The 27,719-nt window shown below is 38.5% G+C and overlaps 1 protein-coding gene across 5 annotated transcripts in view; it reads right to left on the minus strand.

Moving 5' to 3' along the window:
- The window catches only part of Sec24b (SEC24 homolog B, COPII component), a 67,610-nt gene that overhangs the window by 29,813 nt on the left and 10,078 nt on the right, over positions 1 to 27,719 (minus strand). For 3 of the 5 annotated variants that reach the window (XM_090356697.1, XM_090356696.1, XM_090356700.1), the window contains exons 2-5: positions 23,983 to 24,738; positions 19,359 to 19,517; positions 8,878 to 8,982; positions 962 to 1,042 (exon numbers count right to left, since the gene is read on the minus strand). In XM_090356697.1, the coding sequence (XP_090212823.1) occupies positions 962 to 1,042; positions 8,878 to 8,982; positions 19,359 to 19,517; positions 23,983 to 24,738 (1,101 nt within the window). The remainder of the gene's footprint in view (positions 1 to 961; positions 1,043 to 8,877; positions 8,983 to 19,358; positions 19,518 to 23,982; positions 24,739 to 27,719) is intronic. The other 2 variants (XM_090356699.1, XM_090356698.1) reach the window with 1 other exon arrangement.

The following is a 27,719-nucleotide window of genomic DNA, read 5'->3' on the forward strand; positions in this document are numbered from 1 at the left end:
GAATTTAAGGTCAAGATCTTTTAATTGTCACAAGTGACATTTCATTTCAGGTTAATTCAGAGATCATAAAATGCTAGAGTTACAGTGTTCACTATTTCAGTGAATGAAGTAATTTGGTAACATTTCAATGGTTACTGCTTTTGGAACCGTTCATAACTATACACACATATATGTATACACATTAATTTCTAAGAAAGATGTTTAATTTGAATTTGAATAGTCTTGAAAAAGATACTTTGTAGTAAGCTGACAGAATTGATGTTTTCTACTGATTCACAGAATAGGAATGATGGTTAGCATCCAATTAAGTACAGCACTCCAACTTTAGTTAAACTTTGTCTTGGATTATAATCCAAGTGGTAAGAATCAAAATTATTTGTTCTCTTAGTACTGAAGTTTAAAATCACTGTAGGGTGGTGAAAGGGTGTCAAGTAATTGTTCTTTAACACTACCCACTATTTCTATATTCTTATACAATGATTAAAGTTATTTCTAGATCTGGCTAAAGTAATGCATCCAAAACATATCCCCAGTGGCTATTTACCATGTAGAGGCAACCAGAGGCCACAGGGGGAATAAAGAGTCACAGGTTAGTTGAAAGGAGAATCTAAGTAAACATAAAAGGAAAAATAGAAAATTTAACAAGTTTTTGTTTTTTTTTTTTAAAGAAGGGGAAAGAAGCAAGTTAGTCACTATTAAATGTTTCCTTGAAAGAGACAAGAGAAAAAAATAACTAAAATAAGATAAGTTCCTTAGGCCTCCTAGAAACAATACTCAGGGTTAAGACAATGAACATGATTAAATCAGGACTGAGAAATGTCAGGAAAATATCCTCCCCCTTCATTTTTTTTTTTTCTGTGAAAAATAGTCTACCAACTATTTGCAACAGATGTTTCCTTTAAAACCAACTGGTGATGAGGTGGTTTTAACGTGAACAGGAGCACACACAAAAACAAGGTACCTGGGTAGCCGCCTCCTTCCAGGGCCTCATAGCTGTTGGGCATGGGCGAGGCACTGCTGGTGGTGGAAGAACTGTCCACACCTGTGGGAAAACCCAAATATCTGCTGAGTCGAGAACTACAGTGCATCTCACAACAGCTGCTTCAAGCTGTTTGTGTTCAACTAGGAATATTTTTGACTAGAAAAAACTAAAATGATTTACATTTGAAATATTTTTTTAAAACACAAAATTTGTTAAAATGAATAAGAGATTAGGAGAATAGGAAGTTGAACAGAATAAAATTCAGTTAAACATTTTTAAGTAAGGGAACAGACATCAAAGATGATTAAATCTTAATGAATTTTATAATACAACAATCTTTCTGGAATATTCCTAGGAGTCTGTGGCATAAGCTGATCCTTAGCACATTACTAAGCATTCTGTGTTTCCATTTATTCATGTGCAGAATGAAATAATGCCTGTCATACTTAGTAAGGGAATATGAATGAAGGCCATCTGTAACTGTGAAGACGATGCAATCTTTATTGCTTATATTCATCCAAAACCTGGGAAATTAGGAGCAAAGTAGAGTGGCAATTTATGATGAAATCTGGTGACAAGACACATGGACAGGAAAATATAAATGTATTTCTTTCACTCACACAAGTATTTGTATTGGAAACCTACAAATATCCTAAGTAGATGTCTTAGGGTATATAGGCTTACATATAAACTAGAAAACATATTAGGTCCCTCCCTTAAAAATGGACTTGGGTCTACTTCAAAGTGACAAAATTCTTTAGTACAGAAGCTATCCTTACAGCCAGGAGTGTGGCCTAGAGGTAGCATGCTCACCTAGCATGCATGAAGCCCTGGGTTTGATTCCCTGGTAAAAAGCCCGAAGTAGCACTGTGGCTCAAGTGGCAGAGTAGTAGCCTGGAGCAAAAATTGTTTCAGGACAGTGCCCAGGCCCTGAGTTCAAGCCACAGGACTGGCCAAAAAGGAAAAAAGATACCCCTTGGCTCTTAATATCAACATTAATCAATGTTTGAATTACAGTTGAGGTCGAAAAGAATGGATATGCATAGCAGTATTTCATTGGTAACTGAAGGGCGCAGGGCAAAATAGTTACAGTTCTTTGTGGAGGAACACTATCCTCAGGAAAGAACATGATTTGAAGGCACAAGACTGCAAGCCCACAAAATTCTATCATTTACATGACACATTAACTGTGGTTAAGTTACAATCATCACTACTGTCTTCAGAAAATGAGTGTTTTCCTTAATGCCCGATGTGGTGTATATATATGTGTCTATACATATGCTGTTCATCTTAATAAAGAAGTGGTGAGTCTTCCTTTCTGTTCCTTTTATTTGTGAATTTATAAGGAAAGCAGAAAACTGATTTGTAAGGCTGAAAATCTTAGTGTTGGGGATGTTGGTACATGCTAGTACATGGGAGATGGAGGCTGGATGAAGGCCCATTGATCTATATATTGAAACCCTTTATCCCCAAAAGAAAAAAGTCCTGAGGAAAAGGCATTAAAAAAATTACCAAAACTCAAATGGTCATGAACAGATGAATCGATAAAAATGGGATGTTTATACAATGATATACTCAGTCCTTAAAAAGCAATGAAATGCTAATACATGTTGCAATGTGAAGGAAACTTGGAAACATATTAAGTGAAAGAAGACAGACACAAAACCTACATGTTTACACGAATGCTATGAATAGGCAGAGGATAGATGGTAGCAGCTCTGGGCTACAGGAGGCTGAATGTGGAGTTACTGCTTAATGAGTAAATTTTTCTTTTAGGATGATCAAATGTTTGACTTTGTCTAGTTCAATTTAGTTTAGGACATAGGACTAGATAAGAGGTGATGGTTTCACAACACAGTAGATGTAAATTCTACTTCAAAATGGTTAGTTTTGTGATAAAGGAATTTTACCTTGATAAAACAAAACCATTTACCAAGACATTTCAGTGGAGAAGAATGTTCTTTTCAGCAAATGGTGTTAGAACAAGTTGGCATATCCACATGCAGAATAATGAAGCCAGAGCCCTTCCTGATACTGGTTTTGCCCAAAGTAAATGGTAGGCCTAAATTCAAGTTATAAAATTCTTAGAATGTGGGACTCTTCATGGCCTTGCATTAGAAAATGAATCCTTAAATATGGCACGAGAGGCAAAAGGAATAAAGTAGGGAGCTTAAAGTTAAAAATATTTCTGCTCTAGTCGGGCACTGGTGGCTCATACATGTAAGCCACATGTAAGCTATTCAGGAGGCTGAGATCTGAGGATCACAGTTCAAAGCCAGGCCAGGGCAAGAAAAATCTATTACACCCTTACTCCTATTAATCACCAGAAAACTGTATGGGGAGCTGTGGCTTAAAGTGGTAGAGCACTAGCCTTGAGTAAAAGAGTTCAGTGACAGCAGTCAGGCACTGTGTTCAAGCCCCACAACAGACAAAACAAAACAAAAACTATTCTGAAGAGCACACCCAAGAAACCTGTACTGCCTGCATCTGACTCTTCTATTTGAACATATTTTACTATGTGTTTAATAATCCACAACAACACATGTGTTTGTGGACTTTTCGTGCCAGGCTGGCTTTGAACCATGATCCTCACTCAGATCTCAGTCTCCTATGTAGCTAGGATTACAGGCGTGAGCCATCCGTGCCCAGCTGCTATACTTTAAAATAAGAAAAAAACAACCAAGGAAAGTAGAGAGAGGGCCAGGAGTATGACCTAATGGTAGAGTGCTTGCCTGGCATGCATAAAGCCCTGGATTCAATTCCTCAGTACCACATACACAGAAAAAGCTTGAAGTGGTGATGTGGCTCAAGTAGTAGAGCGCTAGCCTTGAGAAACCTCAAGGACAGTGCCCAGACCCTGAGTTAAAGCCCCAGGACGAGAGGAGGGAGAGAGAGAGAGGGAGAGAGAGAGAGGGAGAGAGAGAGAGGGAGAGAGAGAGAGGGAGAGAGAGGGAGAGAGAGGGAGAGAGAGGGAGAGAGAGAGGGAGAGGGAGAGAGAGAGAGAGAGAGAGAGAGAGAGAGAGAGAGAGAGAGAGAGAGAGAGAGAAGGGTGGGGGGAAACAACTTGCAAAGAAGAAATATTTATAATCATATTATCTAATAAGTATCTAGAATATATAAAGAACTCTTAAAAATGAAAAGAAAAATGGACAAAGATATTTCTCTAAAGAAAATAAATGCATAAGCATATGGAAAGATGTTAAACATTATCAGCTGTCAAGAGAAATGAGAATCAAAATGATTATAACTAAAGACAATAGCAATCTTTGGCAATATTGAAAAGTATAACTTTTTTATTATAGACATTGTAGAAAAGTTTAATTGCTCAAAAGATTGAATTCTCCGTACAACTCAGACTTTCTATGCAAGAAAATATAAGCCTATATAAACATATGCTGACAAATGTTCACAGTAGCTCAATTTGTAACAGTTGAAAAACAGAAACAACTGTCCAGCCCATGAATAAAGGGAAGGAAATCTAAACACTATGGCGCATTTTCAAATAATAAAGAGGAATGGAATGCTCATACAGAAGTATTAAGCAGCATCATATAATGTATCTGTATGAGATGTTCAGAGACAAATGTATGGAGACAGCAAGTAAATCAGTGGTTGCCTAGAGCTGTGTGCTGCTCAGCTAGACTGCAGAGCTCTGCTAATACATATGGGGGTTATGCTAATGTTCTGCAATTACTAAGTTGTGATGATAATCCTGATATCAAATGTAACTTTAAAGTACTTAAGCTTTACATCGTTAAACTAAATAAACTTTGCTAAAATACTGTAAATTAGCATGTTTTAGTTATGTTGATTAGTGTTTCATTAGCTCATGCCATCACTGCCAACACCAATCTGAACTGTATTAAAATGAAAACAAAGCTGGGCATGGTGGTACACAAATGTAATCCTAGCTACTCAGAAGGCTGAGATCCAAGGATCAAGGTTCAAAGGCAGCCCAGGCACTAAAGTCCAAGAGACTCTTATCTTCAACTAACCACTAGAAAACCGGAAATGGTTCCAGGGGCAGGGCGGTAGCCTTGAGCTTTAGAGCTCAGGGCCAGTGCCCAGGCCCAGGGTTCAAGCCCCAAAACTGACCCAAAAAAAGAAAACAAGCACACGCAGAGCCAAGAAACTTTTATAAGACATTTTGAACATGCTTAAATACTTGTATCATTCTCCCACCATCCTAGACAGTAAGATGCTTGCAACACTGTTGTGGAAGAGATGCATCTTTTGGCTAGTCTTTTACCTGTATTTCTTTAGACAAGCCTGTGCCTTCCTCCGTCATCTAACACTTTTATTCTTGTTTAATGTACCACACATGGCAGTGGCCTGTTAAGTCTGGATTTCCTTTCTCTATATAGCTTATTCTATTTTTTTTTCAAATTTCAAATCCTTTCAGTGTTCTTTATATGGCTGTGGAAAATCAATTCTTGTCCTAAGTGAAGGCATTTTCTTTTTCACAAGTTGTACTGTCATCATATGTAGTATCCTGCCATGTTAGGAATTTTTGGAGGCCAGAGCTATGCCATTGCATTGGTCTTTGCAACCAAAATACAGGCAGAAAAAAGCCTATCTAAAAGGCTTGAGATTAAAACTGTTTCATATTTCAATTTCATTTTCAGATTTGGAATAGTTGCGAAGTGCTGGGATATCTTAAAACCAACCAAGTCTAAATACAAAATCCACTTATGTCTCATTTATGTTTTATCACCACAGCCTATGTAGCCTACAGGTAACTTTACACAGTATTTGCAGGGTGTCTGGACAGTGACCTCTCATGAGACATAAGGTAGAATTGTCTGTCCACTGTGGTGACATGTTCAGACTGGACGTTTGGGACTTTTGGAGCACTTTCTCACATTATTATGCTGGACTCATGCCACTAAAGCTTAGGTGCTCTAGTTATTCTTCACACCAACACAATGACAACAAGAATGATGAGAGCAAGTAAGCAAGTATGACTACTGAACTAGGGAGATTTTTCTTGTTCATTCTTTTAATGACTCTGTTATAGCTTCAAAGAAGAAAAAGAGAACAAGAGGAGCTAAATTCTGAGAGAGAGAGAGAGAGAGAGAGAGAGAGAGAGAGAGAGAGAGAGAGAGAGAGAGAGAGAGAGAGAAGGAATACATCAAAAGGACTGAATCCTTGAAGCTTGTGAAAAGTGTAAGAAAAGGCAACTTAAGATTTTATTGTCTCTAGGAGGCAAGTAACATAGGTCCACAAAGGCCAATAAATTAACTTTGGTGCTCAACTTGAAAATGACCAGCAATTAAGAGGTTTTAGTTCCTTACAGTAGGAATAAAACATGAAAAAAGTATAAACCAAATTCCATGTCTACCGCTAAGCAGAAAGGAAGAAAAAAAACCCGAACATTTCATACTTCTGAGTTGTTAATTATTAGTAACGACAGGTTTTATGTCTATGACTACCAAGATTAGCCCCTTCTAGCAAGTAACCATTACACAGAAAAGGGGAAAAAAGGCTCAAATATTCTTTTCTTTCCCTATTCCCAATATAGTGCTATATATGGGGTGGGGTGGAGGGAACAAGCAAGAATTTCTTTATTGATCAATTCATTCTCTCTTTTCAAATTTCAGTCAAGCTCTGCAAATATTACACTGTATTCTGGTTTCTGCAAATACATTCTGCACTAAAGGAACCAGGATCCTAGCTTCTTCAAGCAATGGCTCATTCCAGGGCAGGTTAAGGATACTTAGCCTGCTACAAATACCTAAAGTAAGTGCTCAAAAATTCATGGAACATTCTAAACTACTATCAGAGCCAGTTTGAAAGAACTGCTATTGGCCAACTCCAGGACAAGCTAGGTATCAATGATTGTTCTTTATAATAAAACTCCAGCTTATCAATATAGAAGAAGGCTGTCAGAGTTTGAGAGATATCAATGAGTATCAGAACAAATGGGTGATACTTGAATACATACAGGACACTAACAGCCTGAAAGAATGATGTTATATATCACTCATTAATTTCCAGAGGAAAGTGTAGTTTACTTTCCAGTGGAGAAACTAGGTCACTCTATTATATCATAGTAGAATAAGTTAATCTCATCAATATAGGAACAAATTAATATCACCTACCTCAGATAGGATGAAATATTGCTTTTGAAATCCTGTCAAAATGAATTATGTAAATCTTTTTTTTTTTTTAAAACCATTCCTGGGGCTTGAGCTCAGGGACTGGGCGCTATCATTGAGCAATTTTGCTCACGGTTAGCCCTTTGCCACTTGAGCCACACACTTTTTCTGTGTATGAGGTACGGAAGAATTGAACCCAGAGCTTTGTGATGCTACATAAGCACCTTATCACTAGGCCACTCGCCTGGTCTTGACCTGAATGTTATCAAGAGGAAACATCAATTAAGTCCAAATAGAGAAACACTCTTTGAGTATGTGAAGATCAAGAAAGGTTAAGGACTGTCATTGGAAGAGTATAAAAAAGACATGACACCTAAACTCAGTGCATGAATATGGACTGGATCTGGACCACTGAAATAGCTAATAAGGTCTAATGAACAATAATAATAAAAATCTAATTAAGACAACTGAAGCTATGACTATAGGCTATATTATCAGATATTGCATCTACACTCATTTCTTGATAACGGTACTGTGGTATGTAAGTTATTGTCTTTTTCATTTGGAAATATGTTCAGAAGCATTCAGCAGTAACAATCATAATGTATCTCCAACTTACTGTCAAATGGTGTAATATAAAAAAAAGAACTGCAGAACAAGCAGAGAAGAAATAGCTCATCTGGGTAAAGCATATGAGAATCTCTTTCAATCTTTTCACAACTATTCTGTTGAAATTATATGATATTGTTAAAAATGTGAAAAGGTAGATGGGTATTTTTATATTTAAAGTAAAATAATTATTTCTCCTTGGGAAATACTTTCTATTTTTATAGAAATACTTTCTATTTTTATCCCCCTCAAAAAATCATGCAAATAGGTTTAAATATTTTAAAATGTACAGAAAATTAAACAATTTGGTTACACCAGTGTGTTCATAGGACAAATTTAATAATAAAAACAGGAAACTGTGATCTCTTATAGGAATTAGATCATCACTTAGTTCAGTTGTTTAAATTAAGAGGAACTAAACTGCTTATCTGCAGGAGTATTCTATTTTCAAGCTAGGAAAAAAAACAACAACAACTTGTGCCACACAATCATGTGCATGAATTCTTTTTGTTGGTGGTGGTGGTTGTTAGGGCTTGACCTCAGGGTCTGGGCACTGTCCCTTGAGTTTTTATGCTCAAGGGACAATACCACTTGACCCACAGCCACACCTCCACTTTCAGTTTTATGGTAGTTAACTGGAGCTAAGAACCTCTTGGATTTTTTCCTGCCCAGGCTGCTTTGAAGCACAATCCTCAGATCTCAGCCTCCTGAGTAGCTACTATTGACACGAGAAACAACTAGTTTATGCACAAGAAAATAACTATAAATTATGAGTTTTCTAAGTACGTTACAAGACAGACCAAGAGGACCTAATCTCTTCTCTCTATTCACACAGTTCATTTTGATTAAGTTACATGCAAAGCAGAAAATATTATTTCTAAAAGGTAGCTACAGCAAGAGCTCATTCAGGACTCACTGCTTTGCACAGGACATGGAAAGAAATGGGTTTCTGAAAGAAAAATGCACCTGCCATCATGAAAGATGTATTCTATTACTAACAAAATGGTAGCAATAGTCAAAGGAGGAAAAACAAAGCACATATCCCATTTCAACAGTCCAAAACCCAAATCAAGTAAATTCATTGTGATAATCTCCAGAGACACTTTCTTTTTTAAAGACTAAGCCTGTAGAAATAAAAGAAAATGTGAGTAGGAAAAGATCAAAAACTGGTGTAAAGCTAAAGCAGACCTGCTTCCTCATCCTCCTCCTCCTCTTCCTCATCATCGGAAGTTGATGACAAGGGAGTCGGTGCAGAGCTAGCTTGATTATTAACATATTCACCATACTGCATGCCTGTAAAGTGGAAAGCACAAACACAAGAGTCAAACCAACATGAAGGACGAGAAATAAAATCTGACATTGCAATAAAAGTGAGAAAGAACTCTGACATCCCAAAGAACATCCAGCATGCACAGTAATATTAGCAAATGTCTTATCAATACTAGAACCATTAGAAATTTTCTGCAAAGCAATTTTTAGTAAAAGCAGCTTTAACATGAACAAACTAGTTAAGGATGAAAAAGTTACATGTATTACATTGACAATATTTTAAAATGACATTTCTGAGTTTTTTGGTTACATTTGGCTTCTTTTTGCCTGGCTATCCACCAGCCAGGTGGGGTCCTTTTGTTCTATCCAAATAGAAATTATGAGTGAAAAGGGGCTACGTCAGGCTATTCCAGGCCTTTGTGTACTGCAAGATGAGGGAGATGAAGATGACAGTGGCCAATGACAGTCAGTCCCTGACCTCTGACAGGATGGTGGCACAGGCTTCAGGACTCCAAGTATTAATTTCTTGCAGTAGGAGAGGTCTCTCAACCCAAGAATCTCATACTCCAGAGGACTCGAGGCCTTAAGAGTTAAGAGGTCCTCTGCATGCAGATGACCAGAGGCCCTCTGCTGCGAACCCATCTGAGCTGTTGCCACCTGCTGCCTGCTCCGTGCTCTGGTCAACTCTACCCAGACTGCCAGGGCAGCTTCCTTCCTGCCACTGTGGCTGCTTCTCTTCTTTTTCTTTGTGGTATCAGCAAAGGTGGCAAGATCACTTGAGAGAAAGCAAGTGGAGCAACAAAGAAAAGTATCTCCCAGTTGCTGACAAAATGAGCTGAGTTCCCCCGCCTATTTTAAAGCCAGGAGGAAGGAAAAAAGCATCTGTACCAATGTAATACTGTTGGTCTGTTATGCAAAAGGATTGTGTTTGCACCAAAAAGTCCATTATGCAAATGAAAGATCTGTTTACACCAATCACGGGTACTCTATTTGGCTGAAGTCCCCTCCACCCTGTCCTGGGGAGAAGTGCCAGTTGTGACAGTTAATCTTCTGTTGAGCCAGACTCCAGTTTAAGCTGCTTGTGGGTCAGTGTCTTCTGGAGCTAGTCATGCTCAGAGATTTATATGAGGCCAGTCCAGCCTCCCTGACAGGTGTCCTCTCCCCAAGGCAACTGGGGCCTCAGAAAAAGGCTAGTTAGGGACTTAAGTCTGTTTAACACCCAATATCTTAGCACATTTAAAGCAAAGTGCTTTGAAGGATGTTAACAAATGTTTATCAATAACACTTTAACAACACCAACAGTGCTCTGGCAATATTTAACCTATGTCCCCAGTGTCCTAGGGAGAAGTGGGCCCAGGCCATACATTTCACTTTGACCCCACAAGACAAAAGAACCAAGAGTCTTATTAACTTTGGCCTTACAAGTTGACAATTATAGACAGGACGATCTCCTGCAGGGAGGTGATAAATGAGGTCTCCTACATGGGGTATGAAGGAGTTAAGACCTCTACATCCCACAGATCCACTCTATAGAAGGAAGACTCTCATTTGTAGTATTAGTCTCATATTTCGTCTCCCCTTGATTGGAGACTTTGTTACTTGGCGTGGTGAAATCAAAAGATAGGAAAAAGCTAGTATTGTGTAACCAGTCTAAAAGGAAGCTAAGCTTAGAGTATAGATGAGTGAAGCTTTATCTTCCCACCATGACTAAAAGTATCATGGGAAATCCACTTCCTTGCTAAAATATTTTTTAAAATATAGGTAAATTAGCAGTTCTCTCAAATTCATATGAGAATAAAACTCAATATACCAGGAAGCACTATGATTTAACAACCAGTAGTAAAATGTTTTACAGGAGTTATTCTTTAAGAACTTTATAAGACTCTTCCTTTCTTCTTTTCCTCCTTCCCATTCTGGCCTCCTTCCTTCCCTATAGTCTAAACTCTTCCCTCTTCCTTTTCTTTTCTTTCACTTTTTTTTTTGGACACAGGATCTCTCTCTGCAGCTCTGATTGGCCTTGAGCTTAGGATTTTCTTACCTTTACTTTGTATAGACCTTTGTACATGCTCTCATGCCCTGCTTAAAATGAAGGACTCAAATACTATTAGCACTGCACATTAAAAGACATATACATGAAGCTGGGCACCAGTGGCTCATGTCTGTAATTTTACTAAGGAGTCTGAGATCTAGGGATCACAGTTCAAAGTTCCTCTGGGTAGAAAAGTCCATGGAACACTTATCTCCAATTAACTTCCAAAAAGTCAGAAGTAGAGCTGTGGCTCAAGTGGTGGAGTACAAGCCTTGAGAACAAAAAGCTCAGGGAGAGTCCCCAGGACTGGCAAATACACACACAAAAACAAATACATATGTACATGTATGTAAGTGATAAAGATGTAACAGGAGGCCGGGAGTTTGGCCTAGTGGTAGATTGCTTGCCTAGCATGCACAAAGATCCGGGTTTGATTCCTCAGTACCACATACACAGGAAAAAGCCAGAAATGGTGGGAAGGCTCAAGTGGAAGAGCTCTAGCCTTGAGAAAAAGAACCCAAGGATGGTGCTCAGGCCCTGAGCTCAAACCTAGGACTGGCAAAAAAAAAAAAAAAGATGTGACAAGAACAAATTCTGTTCACTGTACTGTTCATACAAAGTATGAAAAAAATCAAAAGAAAATCACTCTTTTCAGGACTGAATATGACTGGCTGTTGACAATCACAAGACAAACATACACACTTATATGTGCATATGCATACACTTATTCTAATATATTAGAATAGATTTAGCTTCAGATTTATTATTATTTATTAGATTTATCTTCAGACTATCAAATAAAAACATCCTAATACTTAAACTGACAGCAATGAGATGGCCACTCAGTGGAAAAAAAAAATAGCACCTATTTAGTGCACTGAAATAAACTTATGAAACAGTACACTAATATTTACAATAGCACCATTTTAGATTACACTTCGATTGATGGTGTTACTACATTAATATTACGTACTTTCTTCAACTGTAACTCTTAGGTTCAGAATTTAGCTCACTTTTGCCTGGAAAGTAAATTCTGTTAAGAGCTTGGGACTATTAGTGGACAAGAGCATGACACTTCAGTTAATCTACAAAGGAATGCTCCAGAATAATCATTCCACACTTATCTGCCCTGCTGGAGGTGTGTGCAGCAGATACATACTGCAGCAAATGGAGAGTCATTAACACAAAGCAGCCAACAAGCACATCAGCTACTCTAGAATACATCAATGGTTATGAGTGAATACATGAATGGCACACCCCTAAGTGCTTCTATTTAGGCCCCCTAAGTGTCAGAGCACACGCATGAAAATACACAGGTTAAATACAGGGGAGGGAAAGCTCACAGTGAAACCCAGTGTAGAAAGAGTGTACAGAGTTCCTATAACCACCAGCACCAGCAAAGGGAGAGAGAATGATACATTCTAATAAATCGCGTCATAACCAGGGTTTCTAATTTAAATTTAGTGAACCAAGAGGCAAAAAACACACCAAAGACTCTGACATGATGAAGAGCTATGCAATGGACAGACCACAGTAGTTAAAAAAGACATTCTTCTCAAGGAAAGGACAGAAGAGAAAAGAAAAGAGGAGGAAAAAGAAAAACTACAAACCAGGCATTACTGAGGGGTGACTGTTTTGCTCAGTGGCAGAATATCTATCCAGCCTGTGCAAGCACTGGGTTTGATCCTCCCCAAGGATGGATGATACTTTAAAAAAGGACATTCCAATTAAACTACTTACTAGCAAGATACCTCAGGCAAAACTCTCCAGGAAACCATATCCTCTGAGACTGCTTAGTAAAAGGAAATATATTTGTTTCCAATAAAACAAATTAATCATAAGAGTACTAGTAGAGGTTAGTTGTTTTTTAAATCCAACAGTTTTGAGCAACTAATACCTTTCCTAAATTACTAGAAGACTTTTCAAGAGTTCCCCCAAAATAATGGATTTTCAGAAACCTATCTCCAGGTTTCAATTTCTGTACTTTCTTTCCTAAAAATGTGCCAGTGTTAACAGCCTTCTTCTTTCACTGCCCAAAGGAAGCACAGAACCCTGACTTACATAAATCTTACACTGACCCACTGTTCTACAGGGTAGAAAAAAAAAATTTCTCTGGCACTAAATGGAGCACTTGCTCCTGTCTCCAGACAGATCTTTTCCAGATCTCCAGATCTTTTCCAGGACAGACACATCTCATAGAGACATATAACAGAGATGAAACAGAAGAGTGGTTCTCATAGTGACAGTCTACATTCCAAAATATGAAATGTAGTGTGGTACAAGTAATGACCAATTTATTTAAATAATAAGTTCTGCTTTTACAAGGTCCCAACCTGTTCCCTACTATCTGAACTCTCTGCCCTTGAAAGAGTCCTCGGAGAACAAAGTGAGAAGCAGTTAAGAACTACTGAGTAGACAAGCAGGGTGAGCATGTGGGATGGGGACCCGGATTTAATTTTAGTTCTGGAAGTGTGTTCCTGGCCACACCTGATCTTCACATCAATCATCTGGAACATGGAAGGATAACTACCTCAAGTGGTTCTAAGGTGTAAGTGAGTAGTAATATATTTCAAAAGCTCAGACAGGGCACCTCACCTGAACTAAACACTAAGTATTAACTACTATCATCAGGTTGAACTCTGAAAAATTTTTCTGTATATCTTAAAACAAATATCAGTTACTGTTAATTGCATCTCTAAGAGGGAAGAAAAAAAGAAAAACCTTCCACAAACCTAACTGACTAGTGCATTAGGAAATGCTAATTCGTTTAGTTTAGTTCTTATGGTGCTTAGGAAATGGGGACCAAGACATGAGAAAGGCTATCAATGTAAGTGAAGTAATGCATCTTCCATCTGGTGAATGTAATGTAACCCTTCTATTAATTACAATAAAATATGGAAAAAAGAGTAAATGAAGAAGCCAATTATTTAATTTATATTTCTGATTTGATTCACATTGTAATGTATTTTCCAAGAATAAAGAACATTTCAATGCAAAAAAAAAAATCATTAAGAGCAGGGCACGGTGGCTCGCGCCTGAAATCCTAGCTATTTAGGAGGCTGAGAGGTGAGGATTGTGGTTCAAAGCCAGCCCAGGCACTAAAGTCCCTGAGACTTATCTCCAATTAACCACTAGAAAAGCAGAAATGACGCTGTGGTTCAAGGGGGAGGGCAGTAGCGTTGAGCTGAAGAGCTCAGGGACAACACCTACTTCCAGAGTCTAAGTCCCACAACCAACTAAAAAAAGACCCCCGCCCAAAAAAATCATTAAGTAGTTGTACAAAGGAGTTATAAAGTCTCAGTGTATAGCCAAGTTGGGATACAGCTTGTTATCTTTCTGCCTCATCTTCCTCAGTGCTAGGCTTATGTGAATATGTCGTCATACATTACTATTGCCAATTCTTTCAAACGGAATATTTTCTAGGATTACTAGAGTTTTCGATGATACACTAGAAAAATCCTACAAGGTCAAGGGTATAGTTCAGTGGAAGAGTGTCCAGCATTTGCAAAGGTGTGACCCCCTAGAATTACAAAAATAAACAACAGGCAAACCCTAACAGTCAAAATGACAAAAAGTATAATAAGTTATATTGTTACTATAATACAGCCTTAATTTTAAGAAGTTCTCACTTTGTTATATTTTATATTTAGTACTTTTGGAGTCCCTTTAACAGCAACAAATTTTCCAGGAGGTGAATCTATTAGTATTCAGGATCATATATGTTCATACCCGTTTTGAGAACTGCTTTTGCCAATTAGGTTATAGGGACAGAACACGTCTACATAATCCATGACCAATATCCATATTTTCCCCCTCTAGAATACTGGACGAACATGGTAAGTTTCTGAGTGGCAGTGGTGTAAAGAAATATAAAACGCTGAATGAAAAAGGAAAAATGCGCAGCCAGCTTGGAGGGAGAAGGTCTATGTTGGTCATCTCTACCTCCCGAACCTTTGTTGGTCTCTGGATAGGAAACTAAGAGTTCTCAACATCAGATTCCTCATTTATACAAGGGAAAGGAGGCAGGATGTCACTGTTTCCGGTGATGAGCAAGCTGACTGCACTTATTAAGTTGTAAACTGCTAGATCAAAGTGATAATAACACAACCATCTACAATCTGGGCAACAAAATTTAACCAATGACAATTTCAGAAATATGGCTCAGAGAATTAAAAAGATTTAAACAGTAAAATAATATTGCAATAAAATAGTTTTTCAAAGGCCGGGAGTTTGGCCTAGTGGTAGAGTGCTTGCCTAGCATGCACAAAGACCAGGGTTCGATTCCTCGGTACCCCACATACATAGCAAAAAGCCAGAAGTGGTGCTGAGGCTCAAGTGGTAAAGCGCTAGCCTTGAGAAAGTCCAAGGACAGTGCTCAGGCCCTGAGCCCTAAGCCCAGGACTGGCAAAAAATAAATAAATAAATAAAGTTTTTCAATACCATTCTTATTTTCTGTAAATGTCAATTCTCACTAATTAGGTGTATAAAGATAGAAATCGGAATGAAATGGACCCATGAATCACACGTAACCTAAATATGAAGATCTAGTGGGGAGGGAAGCCAATCATCTCATTGAAAAAATGCATTTTCTTTTTTTTTTTTTTTTGGTCAGTCCTGGGTTTGAGCTCGGGGCCTGAGCACTGTCTTTGGACTTTCTCAAGGCTAGCACTCTACCACTTGAGCCTCAGCACCATTTCCGGCTTTTTGCTATGTATGTGGGGTACCAAGGAATCGAACCCAGGTCTTCGTGCATGTTAGGCAAGCACTCTACCACTAGGCCAAACTCCCGGCCCCCGAAAAATGCATTTTCTATCCAAATAACATCAAATCCGTGATGCTTGTGCTGTTCCCACCAATTATATAATATTATGCCAGCTCAAGCAAAAACAAACAAACAACCCCTCTAATAACTAGACTTATGATCATAAGCAACAGTAGTTTCAAAAATTTTATTTGTAGTATAGAACAGTTTTTAAAGAGTTTCTAGCTCCGCAGGACATTTTACTTTCAGGAAAAGGCTATACATAAAAGGAAAAAAAGGAAAAAAGACTTTCCAAATGCTAAATATACTACAGTATATTTAAAAAAAATGACATGTCATGGATACACTTAAAAAAATTACATAGACTGGGAATGCAGTTCTGTGCTTTTCTAACACACAAAACACCCTGTGTTCAGTGCTCAGCACCACAAAATAATTAAAGAGTAGTGCTATATTTTTGTTTTATAATCAAGACATTATGTAAGTGTAAATTTTGACAATTTTAGATGTTCATCTCAAAAAAATGTTCAAATGATAGTTTTTAAGTATTTTTAGTGTGAAGTCTCCTCTCTTTACCAGCAGAATTTTTTTTTTTTTTTTTTTTTTGCCAGTCCTGGGCTTGAGCTCAGGGCCTGAGCACTGGCCTTGGACTTTCCTCAAGGCTAGAGGCTCTACCACTTGAGCCTCAGCACCACTTCTGGCTTTTTTCTATGTATGTGGTACCGAGGAATCGAACGCGGGTCTTCATGCATGCTAGGCAAGCACTCTACCACTAGGCCAAACTCCCGGCCCAACCAGCATAACTTTTTTTACCCAGAGACAAGTAAGCCTGGGTGTCTTTGCAGCAAAAGGAAGCGGTCTCACACATGGGGAGAGAAGAGGACCAAGACACTCCAACATAACATGAAGAACACAGCTCAAGCTTTCAGGGTTTTATAGTGGTAGACAGAAAGCTTGTAACTGAAAGAACTATCCTACTAGGAATGGTTTGGGAAGTTAATAGGCATTGAAATTAACACTAAGAAAATATTAACTGAATTTACAAAAACTCCCAGACTCTATCAAAAAGCCCAAACCTAGACAGGTGCCAGTGACTCATGGGTAAACCTAGCCACTGAGGAGGCTGAGCTATGAGGATCATGGTTCAAAGCCAGTCCAAGCACAAAAGTTTGACACTCATTTACAATTTACTACCAACAAAAGCTGGAAATGCAACTGTGGCTCAACTGGTAGAGTGCCGGTCTTGAGCATTATCTCAGGGCAATATCCCGGCTGTGAGTCAAGCTACAAGCTTGGCATGCACAAATGCATGTGCATGCATGTGTACACACGGATGCACGCACATACGCACATACATACATACATACATACATACATACATACATACACAAATCATAAGTGCAAAAGGGGAAGAGATACAAATTAAAGACTCTGAGAACATATTCAATAAATTAATACCAGAATACTTTCCCAACCTTAAGAAAGAAAGGGTTATCCAAATAGAGGAAGCATACAAAACATCAAACAGGCCAGATCTCAGAAGAAACACCCCAGAAATATTACAGTTAGAACACTAAGTACCCAGAGTAAAGGAAAAGGCATATGTTCTGTACAAGAACAAACCCATGAGAATAGCAGATTTCTCAACATAAACTCTGAAGAGGAGAAGGGCATGTAAGGACCCAATTCAAGCCCTAATCTCACCCCTCAAACTGTCAATCTGTATTAGTGTACCTTCAATAAAACTATTCTTCATAATAGAGGTAAACAAAAGCTTAGAGAGCCAGAAACTGGTGGCTTTAACTTGTATTCTACTTAATCAGGTGGCTGAGACCTAAGAGTCACAGCTCAAAGCCAGCTGGGGCAGGCTAGATCTAAATACTTATACATTGACCTATATACATACAGACACCTAAACACATAAAATACAGAAACATACACATATATTCACACAGACAGACATAATTTTAACTGCAGGACTCTTTAAGGGATAAGGGAGTGTGGACAGGGAAAAAGAAAGATGGAGTATAAAACATTTCAAAATATTTTACAACTATGTATGAAGATGACATGAAGAATCTCCATGAAAACTACTGGTCAATAAAGAGTTGGGAAGGTAGGGAAAGAGAACATAGTAGGAGAGGGTTATTCTTAACAAGATATAATGTATGCACATCTGAAACATCAGAGTGAAACTGTGAAAAAGCATGACAGGAAAGTAAAACAGGCTCTGTGGTGGGCCTGAACACAATCAGAAGTGGGAAAGCTAATGGAAATGGTGAATGAGGATGAACATGACCTAAGTAGTTTATTTTCAGGGATGAGAATAGAACAACACCTGCTGAATTTGTTTTAAAAAGAGGGGAGGGGCCGGGAGTTTGGCCTAGTGGTTAAAGTGCTTGCCTAGCATGCATGAAGGCCCGGGTTCGATTCCTCGGTACCACATACATAGAAAAAAGCCAGAAGTGGTGCTGAGGCTCAAGTGGTAGAGCGCTAGCCTTGAGAAAGTCCAAGGACAGTGCTCAGGCCCTGAGCTCAAGCCCAGGACTGGCAAAAAAAAAAAGAAGAGGGGAGTATGGTAAAGGAGATAACAGGAGGGGTGAATTTGATTGGTACATATTATATGCATGTACAGAAATGTCAATGAAATCCCTCTTGTACAATCAATATATACTAAAAATAAAAATAAGGTTTACAATATATAAACTGACCAACTGAGAGAAAGATCACTACTGACCACATAAACACTCAGCAGACACAAGCAAGGAAATCAGCGTAACAGGTTCTGATACTATTTCCTTTCCTGACTTTCAGAACATAATGGAAGGGTTCTTCAAGCCTACATTAGAGCTCTTACAGCAGAGCCGACAATGCAGAGAAAGGTTCTTAATATAGTACAATTATTGCTGGGAAAATACAAACTGTAGATTCCTGAAAACAGTTGGGCTATTTCTGATCAAGTGAAAAATACACTGTTATTAACCTGAAACACGATTATGTGGGAATTTTAGCCAGACAGAAAATAACCAAGAAAATTTCTGAAAAACCATGTAGAGAAACAGACACAAAACAACACATTTTAATCACTGGCTACTTCCTTGAGAGTACTGCACAAGTTAACTGTGGTCTGCCAACTATGTACAAGCATGGGTTATAATTTCATTTTCACTCCTCAAAGTTTTTCACTAACAATAATGAGAAGCACAAAAAGCATCCAACAACATAATTAGGAGCTCTTGGCTGCTTTACCCCTACAAACAATTTTAATAACCTTCAATATTAACAACAAAAAAGAAATAAATGGCTCATAATAAAGGGATGGATCACTAAATCATAATACATCAGCAAAAATGATTTTTAGTCATGAAAAATGGCTTAAAAAGACTATACATACATAAAAATGTATAGTTTAATAAATGTAAAAGCAAAATACAAAACTGTATATGAGCTACAATTGTAATTATATAAAATAATCATAAGGGAACAGTCTCAGCTCAATTGAGATCATAAATTACTTTTTCACTTTTTCTGTAGATAATGGTTACAAACTGGGACTTTTTCAAATCCGCATGTGTATGTTATGTGTGTGTCAAACAAATTTTCAAATACCTTTCTGCTGGAACAGCTCTGAGGGCTGTGTGACGGAAGATATGGGCTCAGCTGGGTGCTTCGCAGCAGGAGGCATTCTTGATGGGGCTCCTGGCAGAACAGTGGGTATCACTGAGCCAGACTTGGGAGGCATACCAGGACCAGACAGAGAATCTGCAACTGAAGGCAAGACTATTCATCCACAGCAACAAAGGAGAAGTATATTAAAACAGGCTTTTTAACAAAATGCAACTTATTAGAAACTATAGAAAACTCCAGTAGTATTACATGCACATGTTTTATCTAGAAAAAAAAAAAAAGGTAATGAAGCTGGGTGCTGGTGGCTTACATCTATAATCCTAGCTACTCAGGAGGCTAAGATTTGAGGTTTGAAGCCAGCCAGGGCAGAAAAGTCCCCATGAGACTCATCTTCAACTAACCACTCAAAAACTGGAAGTGGCATAGCACTAGTCTTGAGTAAAAGAGCTCAGAGACTGCATCCAGGCCCTGAGTTCAAGTCATATAGCCGACAGCAACCAAAAAAAAGGAAGTCTAAAGAAATTATTTTCCAAAAAAACCTAAAGATGATTCTCCATGTTATCTGTCTGTCTGTGTATGTTTGGGGGAGTTGGGTGCTACTTCGAGCTGAACTCAAAGCCTTGCTCTTATTCTACTTGAGTAGCATACTCACACCTACCTTTCATTTTGGGGGTGGCATGGGAGGGCCACATGCTTGCTAGAATGGAGTGAGACCTACAGCTTAGTCATGCCCCTAGCCCATGTTTCAATTTTTAGTGACAGTTTTTCTAAAGAAATTATTTTCCAAAAAACCTAAAGATAATTCTCCATGTTATCTGTCTGTTTGTGTATGTTTGGGGGAGTTTGGTGCTACTTCAAGCTGAACTCAAAGCCTTGCTCTTATTCTACTTGAGTAGCATACTCACACCTACCTTTCATTTTGGGGGTGGCATGGGAGGCTAACTCAGGACCACATGGTTGCTAGGATGGAGTGAGACCTACAGCTTAGTCATACCCATGTTTCAATTTTTAGTGACAGTTTCTCATAAACTGTATTTCAAAAACTTCCTCACCTCATGAAACAAAATGAACACAATAACCATTTCTATTAGCTGTTGTATGATGCAATGGTACATCAGGTAAGAAGATGAATGAAGTTACTTGACTGTAGCAATGTGATTTCTGAATTACAAAAATATTTTAAGTATCAGCTGCATTTTAAAAAAAAAAAAAACCATGGTTAGCTGCTACTTGTCATGCACTGGTTTTAGATTCCTTATTCAGATTTCAGATTTCTAATTTCAAAAACTAAGGGCTTCACCAGAACACTAGGTTGGATGTCTCAAATAAAATACATCTATCTGAGTCAAGTAGCCTCTGAGATACCTCAAATTAGCAGACTATCCTATAAAGAGATGTTAGAAAAGTTTATGGTAAAAGAGCAGTGATCAATAGGAACCATGCAATATAAACAGACACTATCTTATGGGTATATGCACACATGAACACACACATACACCATATAGGTAATGTATGTATATATGTACGTATGTATGTAAACAAGCCCAGGTTCAAGGACTATAAGGGAACACCATTTGCAACACTGCACTTCTGCACAGTGAACAAATAAAGTAGATGGGATAAGAAGGGGGCAAGTAGTGTAAATAACATGATTGCCACTTCAGGAAGATTTTCATTGCCCTATTTGTGAACCCCTCCCAGGTGAGTTTCCCTATGGCAGCTTCACAAAGGGTGTGCTGAAGGTTAAGTGGAGACATGTAGCCAGAATATAGAATCCTCTAACCCTGGGGGCAAGCTGCAGGAAATGAGGCCTTTGGTCCAGAGAGAGATTACAGTCAGTCTACTTGGCCTCAAACAAATGTTATCATCTGCTACAGAGTCACACATGCAAAATAGCAAATGGTGCTCCCTTGGGTGTCCTGGTTCAGTGTAGTCCACAGCTGGCAGCACCTCGTGTGAACACTCCATTAGACATGCATGCTCTTCAGCCAGGCCTACCAGACTTGGTGAATCAGACCTGCCTTTTGTAAGATCCTGACTGATTCATGTACAACGTTTTGAAAGGATTTTTTCTTCCCCACAATATTGAGAAGCATTTAAATATGATCATATTGAGAAGTATTTGGGGTATTTCATATCTCAGGATGCTTTAGTATCATCAAACTTTCAAACTTTCTATCAATCTGAAGCCAGGTATGGCAGCTTAAAACTATAATCTTGGCTATTTAAGAGGCTGAGATCCAGAGGATCACAGTGCAAGGCCAGACTGGTGAAAAGTCCATGAAACTCCTTCTCAAAAAAGAAAAGCTGAGAAATGGAGAAAAAAGAATTTATAAAATAAAAAAATAAAAACCAAGAAAAAAGAATGCAATTTTCCATAACACACACACAAAAAAAACAAATTAATAGGAAAACACTACCAAATAAGAAAAATACAGGAATAAGCATTTCAAATATCAAATGTCCTTTCATTTTAAGTTGTCTTCAAATTATGAAAAACTTGCTTACTGGCTTACATTAGATAAAAGGGAGGATTCCATAGTCATATATCTTTGTACTATGAAAAATTTATTGTTTTTTAAAGAAATTACTAAAGTTTATCATGTGTACCCTTCATGACTAGTGCCATGTGTTAAGAAATCCATCCTAACTCCCTTCTGCACATTTTCTCTCAAGTTCTGCCCTTCTGAATTTAAATAATTAATTTACCTAAATTTCTTTTATACACAAAGAATTCATCTTCCATCTTGTAGCCAAACTGTCACCTCAGACAAAACTGCCCTAAGCTCCAGGACTAACCAGCCAAATGCACCTGAGTTAAGCTTTCTAAGCACTACAGATCCTTGCTTCATGACAAATACTGGTTTGTGTGGATATCTGCCTCTAGAGAGGTGGGCTGCAGGGCCTCTGTGAATAAGAGTCAAGCCTCTTACTATTCATCTCTCAACACTACAAAACCTCAGCACAAAGTAGGCCTGCCAGTATTTGCTGGATGAAGGCAGATACAGCAACGGGAAGAACCAGAGAAGTATGCCCATCAAAAGGAGATTGGTCTTTCCCAAAAGGAATATGACAGAGAAACAATATATAACACCTGGCACAGTACATAATGAATTGCCAAACTGCTGTTTAGTTTATGGTATATTTAGAGACAGAAATCATAATTCAAGAATAGGTCTTGGGCCAGTTTGGCCTAGTGGTAGAGTGCTTGCCTAGCACGCATGAAGACCCGGGTTCGATTCCTTGGTACCACATACATAGAAAAAAGCTGGAAGTCTGCTGAGGTTCAAGTGGTAGAGCTCTAGCCTTGAGAAAGTCCAAGGACAGTGCTCAAGCCCTGAGCTCAAGCCCAGGAATGGCAAAAAAAAAAAAAAAAAAGTCTTTTGTCTGTTTTTACTTTAAGATAATTCTTTACGTAACTCCTAGTAGCTTCTTAGTTTCTTGTAAGTTATGTAGAATTCATTTCCTTACATATGACATATATGAGGATTAGGTATCTGAATAACCTCTCAAAAGATTACATTATTTCTATAAAAGTAAACCCTGGCCCAGAAGTTTGGCCTAGTGGTAGAGTGCTTGTCTAGCATGCACAAAGTCCGAGGTTCAATTCCTCAGTACCACATACATAGAAAAAAGCTGGAAGTGGTGCTGAGGCTCAAGTGGTAGAGCTCTAGCCTTGAGAAAGTCCAAAAACAGCACTTAGGCCCTGAGCTCAAGCCCAGGACTGGCAAAAAAAAAAAAAAAAAAAAGGAATCCCTGCTGGATGCCAGTTACTCATGTCTGTAATCTTAGCTACTGAGGAGGCTGAGATCTGAGGACCAAGGTTCAAAGCCAACCTAAAGTCCATGAGACTCATCTCTTATTAACCACCAAAAAGCTGGAAGTAGAGCTGTGGCTAAGTGGTAGAGTGTATCCTTGAGTATAAAAGCACAGGAATAGCACCCAAACCCTGAGTTCAAGGACCTGGACCAGAACCAGCACACACACACATACACACACACACACACACACACACTATATATATACATATATAACACAAATGTAAATACTTTACATAATTCTATACTTTTAAAATTAAGTCATTTAACTCCACCTTGGGTTTAGGAAGGTCAGAAAGACTAACCACAATGGCATCCTTTATGTACTTTATTACCATCTTCTATATCCTGCATCCTAAGTTGCCAATTTGAGAACGATAAAAGTTTTTCTATGTAGGAGGCATCCTAGAGAAGCCATTGTAATGTTCTAAGTCATTACTTTCCTGGGGTACCAGATGGATCAAGCTGACCTAGAATGAAAAAGAACGTACCATCCAGGCATTTCCCTCAAATGGACCCCTCCAGTTAGCCCAATACCCAATCACATTAACACCAACTATAGCAGAGGCATAAAATACATCAGCATTCCTAAGAACCTCATCATGACAAGGAAACTAGGCTACACAGGGCACATGGTTAGGTGGATAATTGTGAGGGGGGGAGGGAGGAGAGTTCAGAGGTATGCCATAAAATATCCCAATTAAAAAAAAAAAACAAACAAACAGCAAATACACTGCTGTGGTGAGTTAATTTTCACTCTGATTTTCAACCATGTTTTGGCAACCTACCAGTATTTGTAGGGTTGTTGCTGGGTGTTGCCAGAGATCCCATGTGGTTTTGGACGAGACTGTCGTGGGTCGAAGGAAGGCCTGGCGCTGCCCGTGGTAGGGTATTATATCGAGGGAGATTTTGCTGCTGAGGGAGCTGTTGTGGAGAATGGTGCTGTTGTGGAGGGGGCAGTGGTGATGGATGACTGAGAGCTGGATTTTGGCCAGGAAATGAACTATCTGTAACTGGCCTGACAGCTGGAGCATTCTGTGAGGTAAACATTTGCCCATATGGATCACCAGTAGGCAGAGAAGGATATGAAACACTAGGATACACAGCATTAGAAACAGTTGCCATAGTATAATGACCACAAGTAGAGGGAAATCCCTGAGAAGCAACAGACGAGTTGGCGGAGTACATGGCTGGGCTATTGTAATGATTCACAAAGGAGGAGTACAACTGGGAGGCACTCGTGTGCACGTGGGATGCTGATGATGCAGCACCTTGGAAAGATCCTGGAGTAGATCCCATGACGTGTGGGGCAGGAGGGGCCCTGCCATACACCTGCTGTGCTCCTGGCTGGCTGGCTGTGCTTGGAGTCACCACGTTTTGTGTTGGTACTGTATACAGACCAGGGTAGTAATCATCACGCTGGTTATCCAATGGCATTGAGGTCATTTTTCCAGGTCCTTGAGAGTAATGACCTGAGGGGGCAAGATAGTTCTGATGATGCAATCCATACCCAGAGGGAACCTGCATTTGACTCTGTGCTGGACCTGAAAGAACAAAAAAGCAAGTATTTACAGGTATGGATAAACAAATTTACGAAGCAGTTCCTATCCAAATGTGGACCAAATTCAAACTTCCTTCTTCATAACCTCAACTTATTACAAAAGATAGACCTACTATTGACTAGCCTTCAAGTTGGTCCCCAAGGAACCCATGGTCAGACACATGAGTATCTCTTCCTCACAGACCAGGATGGCCTGTGTGACTAAGAGCAGACATGTTACTTCAAAGATTTGCCTAGCCTTCAGTTTTGGCTCTTTCTCTCAAGACCACTCAGTTTGGAAGGAACAAGGAACATTATGAACAGCTTTAGAAGAAGGCTATGTCATGAGCAAAGGAATTTTCTGGCCAACAAGATAAAACAGGCCTACCAACTATCACAGGATTGAGTTTGCTCACAAACTCGGTAGTCTATCTTAGTGTACATGTAATATTACATTGAAAAAAAAATACAAACAGGACCATGACAAAGTGCTACAATTTGCTTCTACTACTGGGTATCCTTTTGTGTTGGGATATATAAAGCTTCACTTGAAAAATCTACACAGTATTTCAATGGCGGTAACATTATTTACTGAATCAGAAGATAAATTGAAAATTAAAGTTAATTTCTATGATGAATCTTAGTAAGTCACCTGTCAGTACAACTAGAAGTTTAAAGGTTTGTACTTTAAAATGTAAATATAATATGGGACATGGTGACATATACCTACCAACTCAGCACTTAGGTGTTAGCTAGAGGCAGGAGAGTTAAAAACTACCTTCATGATAGACAGATATGTTGACACTTGTACTAAGGATATGAAAGGAAATGCTATACCTGTGCTATAAACAAAAGCAGTGGTACCAAGCAACACTGTATTTATTATATTCTTTACCACATGCAATCACAGGGAATAAATGCCACTGTCACTTACAAATGTCTTACATTCTAGAGTAAAATTTATTAGCTTTTTTTTTTTTTTTGCCAGTCTTGGGCTTAAGCTCAGGGCCTGAGCACTATCCTTGGATTTTTCTCAAGGCTAGAACTCTACCACTTGAGCCTCAGCACCACTTCTGGCTTTTTCTAAGTATGTGGTACCAAGGAATCGACCCGGGTCTTCGTGCATTCTAGGCAAGCACTCTACCACTAGGCCAAACTCCCAGCCCAATTTATTAGCTTTTTTAAAAAATTAAATCTCAACCCTGGAATGAAGTTTTCTAATAGTTTATAATGAAAATAGGTAAACTCATGAAGCACTTGTATTACATGCTTAAGTATTGTGAGGAAAAGTACTTATTAGCAGAGCAAGCTTTTTTTGAACAAAAATATCAGCAAGTAGAATGCAGCAGGGTAAACAAAAACCAAAAAACACTATTAGAAAACTTGTTCATACTAGAAATGCACAGACATTTCAACTTTGGAATGCACCACATGTAATTCTAGGAATACATCTAAGCCACATAATTACATCAATATCTTCTAGAATACATTAGGTAGATGCTACTATCCAATAGTAATCATTTTTTATTTTTATTTTTTTTGCCAGTCCTGGGGCTTCAACTCAGGGCCTGAGCACTGTCCTTGGGCTTTCTCAAGGTCAGAGCTCTACCACTTGAGCCACAGCACCACTTCTGGCTTTTTCTGGATCTACGGTATTGCAGAATCGAACCCAGCATGCTAGGCAAGCGCTATACCATTAGGCCACAACCCTCGCCCCAATAGTAATAATTTTAAAAGCATCCTAATAAACTAAGACTAAAAGAAACTTTTTTTTTCCCTTTTTCTTTTTGTGATGCTCAATATCAAACAAAGGAATTGGCCATGCTAGGTAAGCACTTGCTACATCCCCTAGAAGGAAATGATCTTAACACAATATAGAATAACTATTAAATCCTACAGCAAATGTCATCCTTAACAGTAAAAGAGAGAATGCTTCCTAAATCTAAAGAAGATGAAGATGCCCTCTTTCTCCACTCCTATTCAACATAATATTTACTCCACCAAGAAAAGAGAAAAAAAAAGCCACAGATTGGAAAGGAGATAAAGCTCCTCTTATTTCAGAATTATATAATCATAAAAAATTAAAAGGATGGCGAAAACAGATGCAGAAGCTAATCTAAGAAAGCTCTCAGTGGTCAAAGTTGAAATAATTTGGACAAAAAAAGAATAAACATAATCCAATTAGATTTCAAAGAAAAAAATCTTTTTAGTTTATAACATAAATAACTGACTACATTTTAAAAAGGAATTAATAGTCAAAGTGTTCCTTTGAAAAAAATTCCAAAAATTTAGAGGAAGTTCACCATTAGAATTCCATAGTCATATCTGCTGCAAGTGTCACTGGGAAATGGTAAAATGAGTGAGATTTTAAGAAGTAGGACAGGATAACATCTATTTTTCCAAGAATAGTTATTAATTACTGTGATGATTTTAACATGTGAACAAACAGCATTTAATATATCCCATTCTAAGAGCTAGAGCCTAATTCCTCTTCTTCTGAAGCTATACTGGAGTTAAGTAAGTCACTCTAGTAAAAGGAAAAAACACCTTCATTGCGGAGGAATTTGGACTGTATGTTTATAGCTATCTCTCTCCATGCCCCCTACTTTAATTCTTGGGTGAAGCCCAGCCCTCGATTTGATATTAGAGGTAAAAGCCCTTGGAGGTAAAGGTTAGGACATGAGTATCACGATGGAGTTAATGGCTTTACAAGACAAAGATCTTTCTGTGCACACATACCGAGGAAAGGCCAAGTGAGCACACAGCAACAAGGTAAAAAGAAGGCTTCTCCTCACCTCAGACTTCCAAGCTCCAGATACCTGTTGCTTAACTATCCTGTGTATGGGTTTTCTATTGTTGTTTTGTTTTTTGTTTTTGTTACAGCAGCCTGAACTAAGATTCACTTAATTAACCTTAGGTTAACATGACCAGTAATAAAACAACAACTAATATCATGTAATCCCTGATATGATGCAACAATGTGGG

The sequence above is a fragment of the Megascapheus bottae genome, chromosome 23 (assembly GCF_031878675.1).
Source record: "Megascapheus bottae isolate mThoBot1 chromosome 23, mThoBot2.hap1, whole genome shotgun sequence".
Classification (NCBI taxonomy): domain Eukaryota; kingdom Metazoa; phylum Chordata; class Mammalia; order Rodentia; family Geomyidae; genus Megascapheus; species Megascapheus bottae.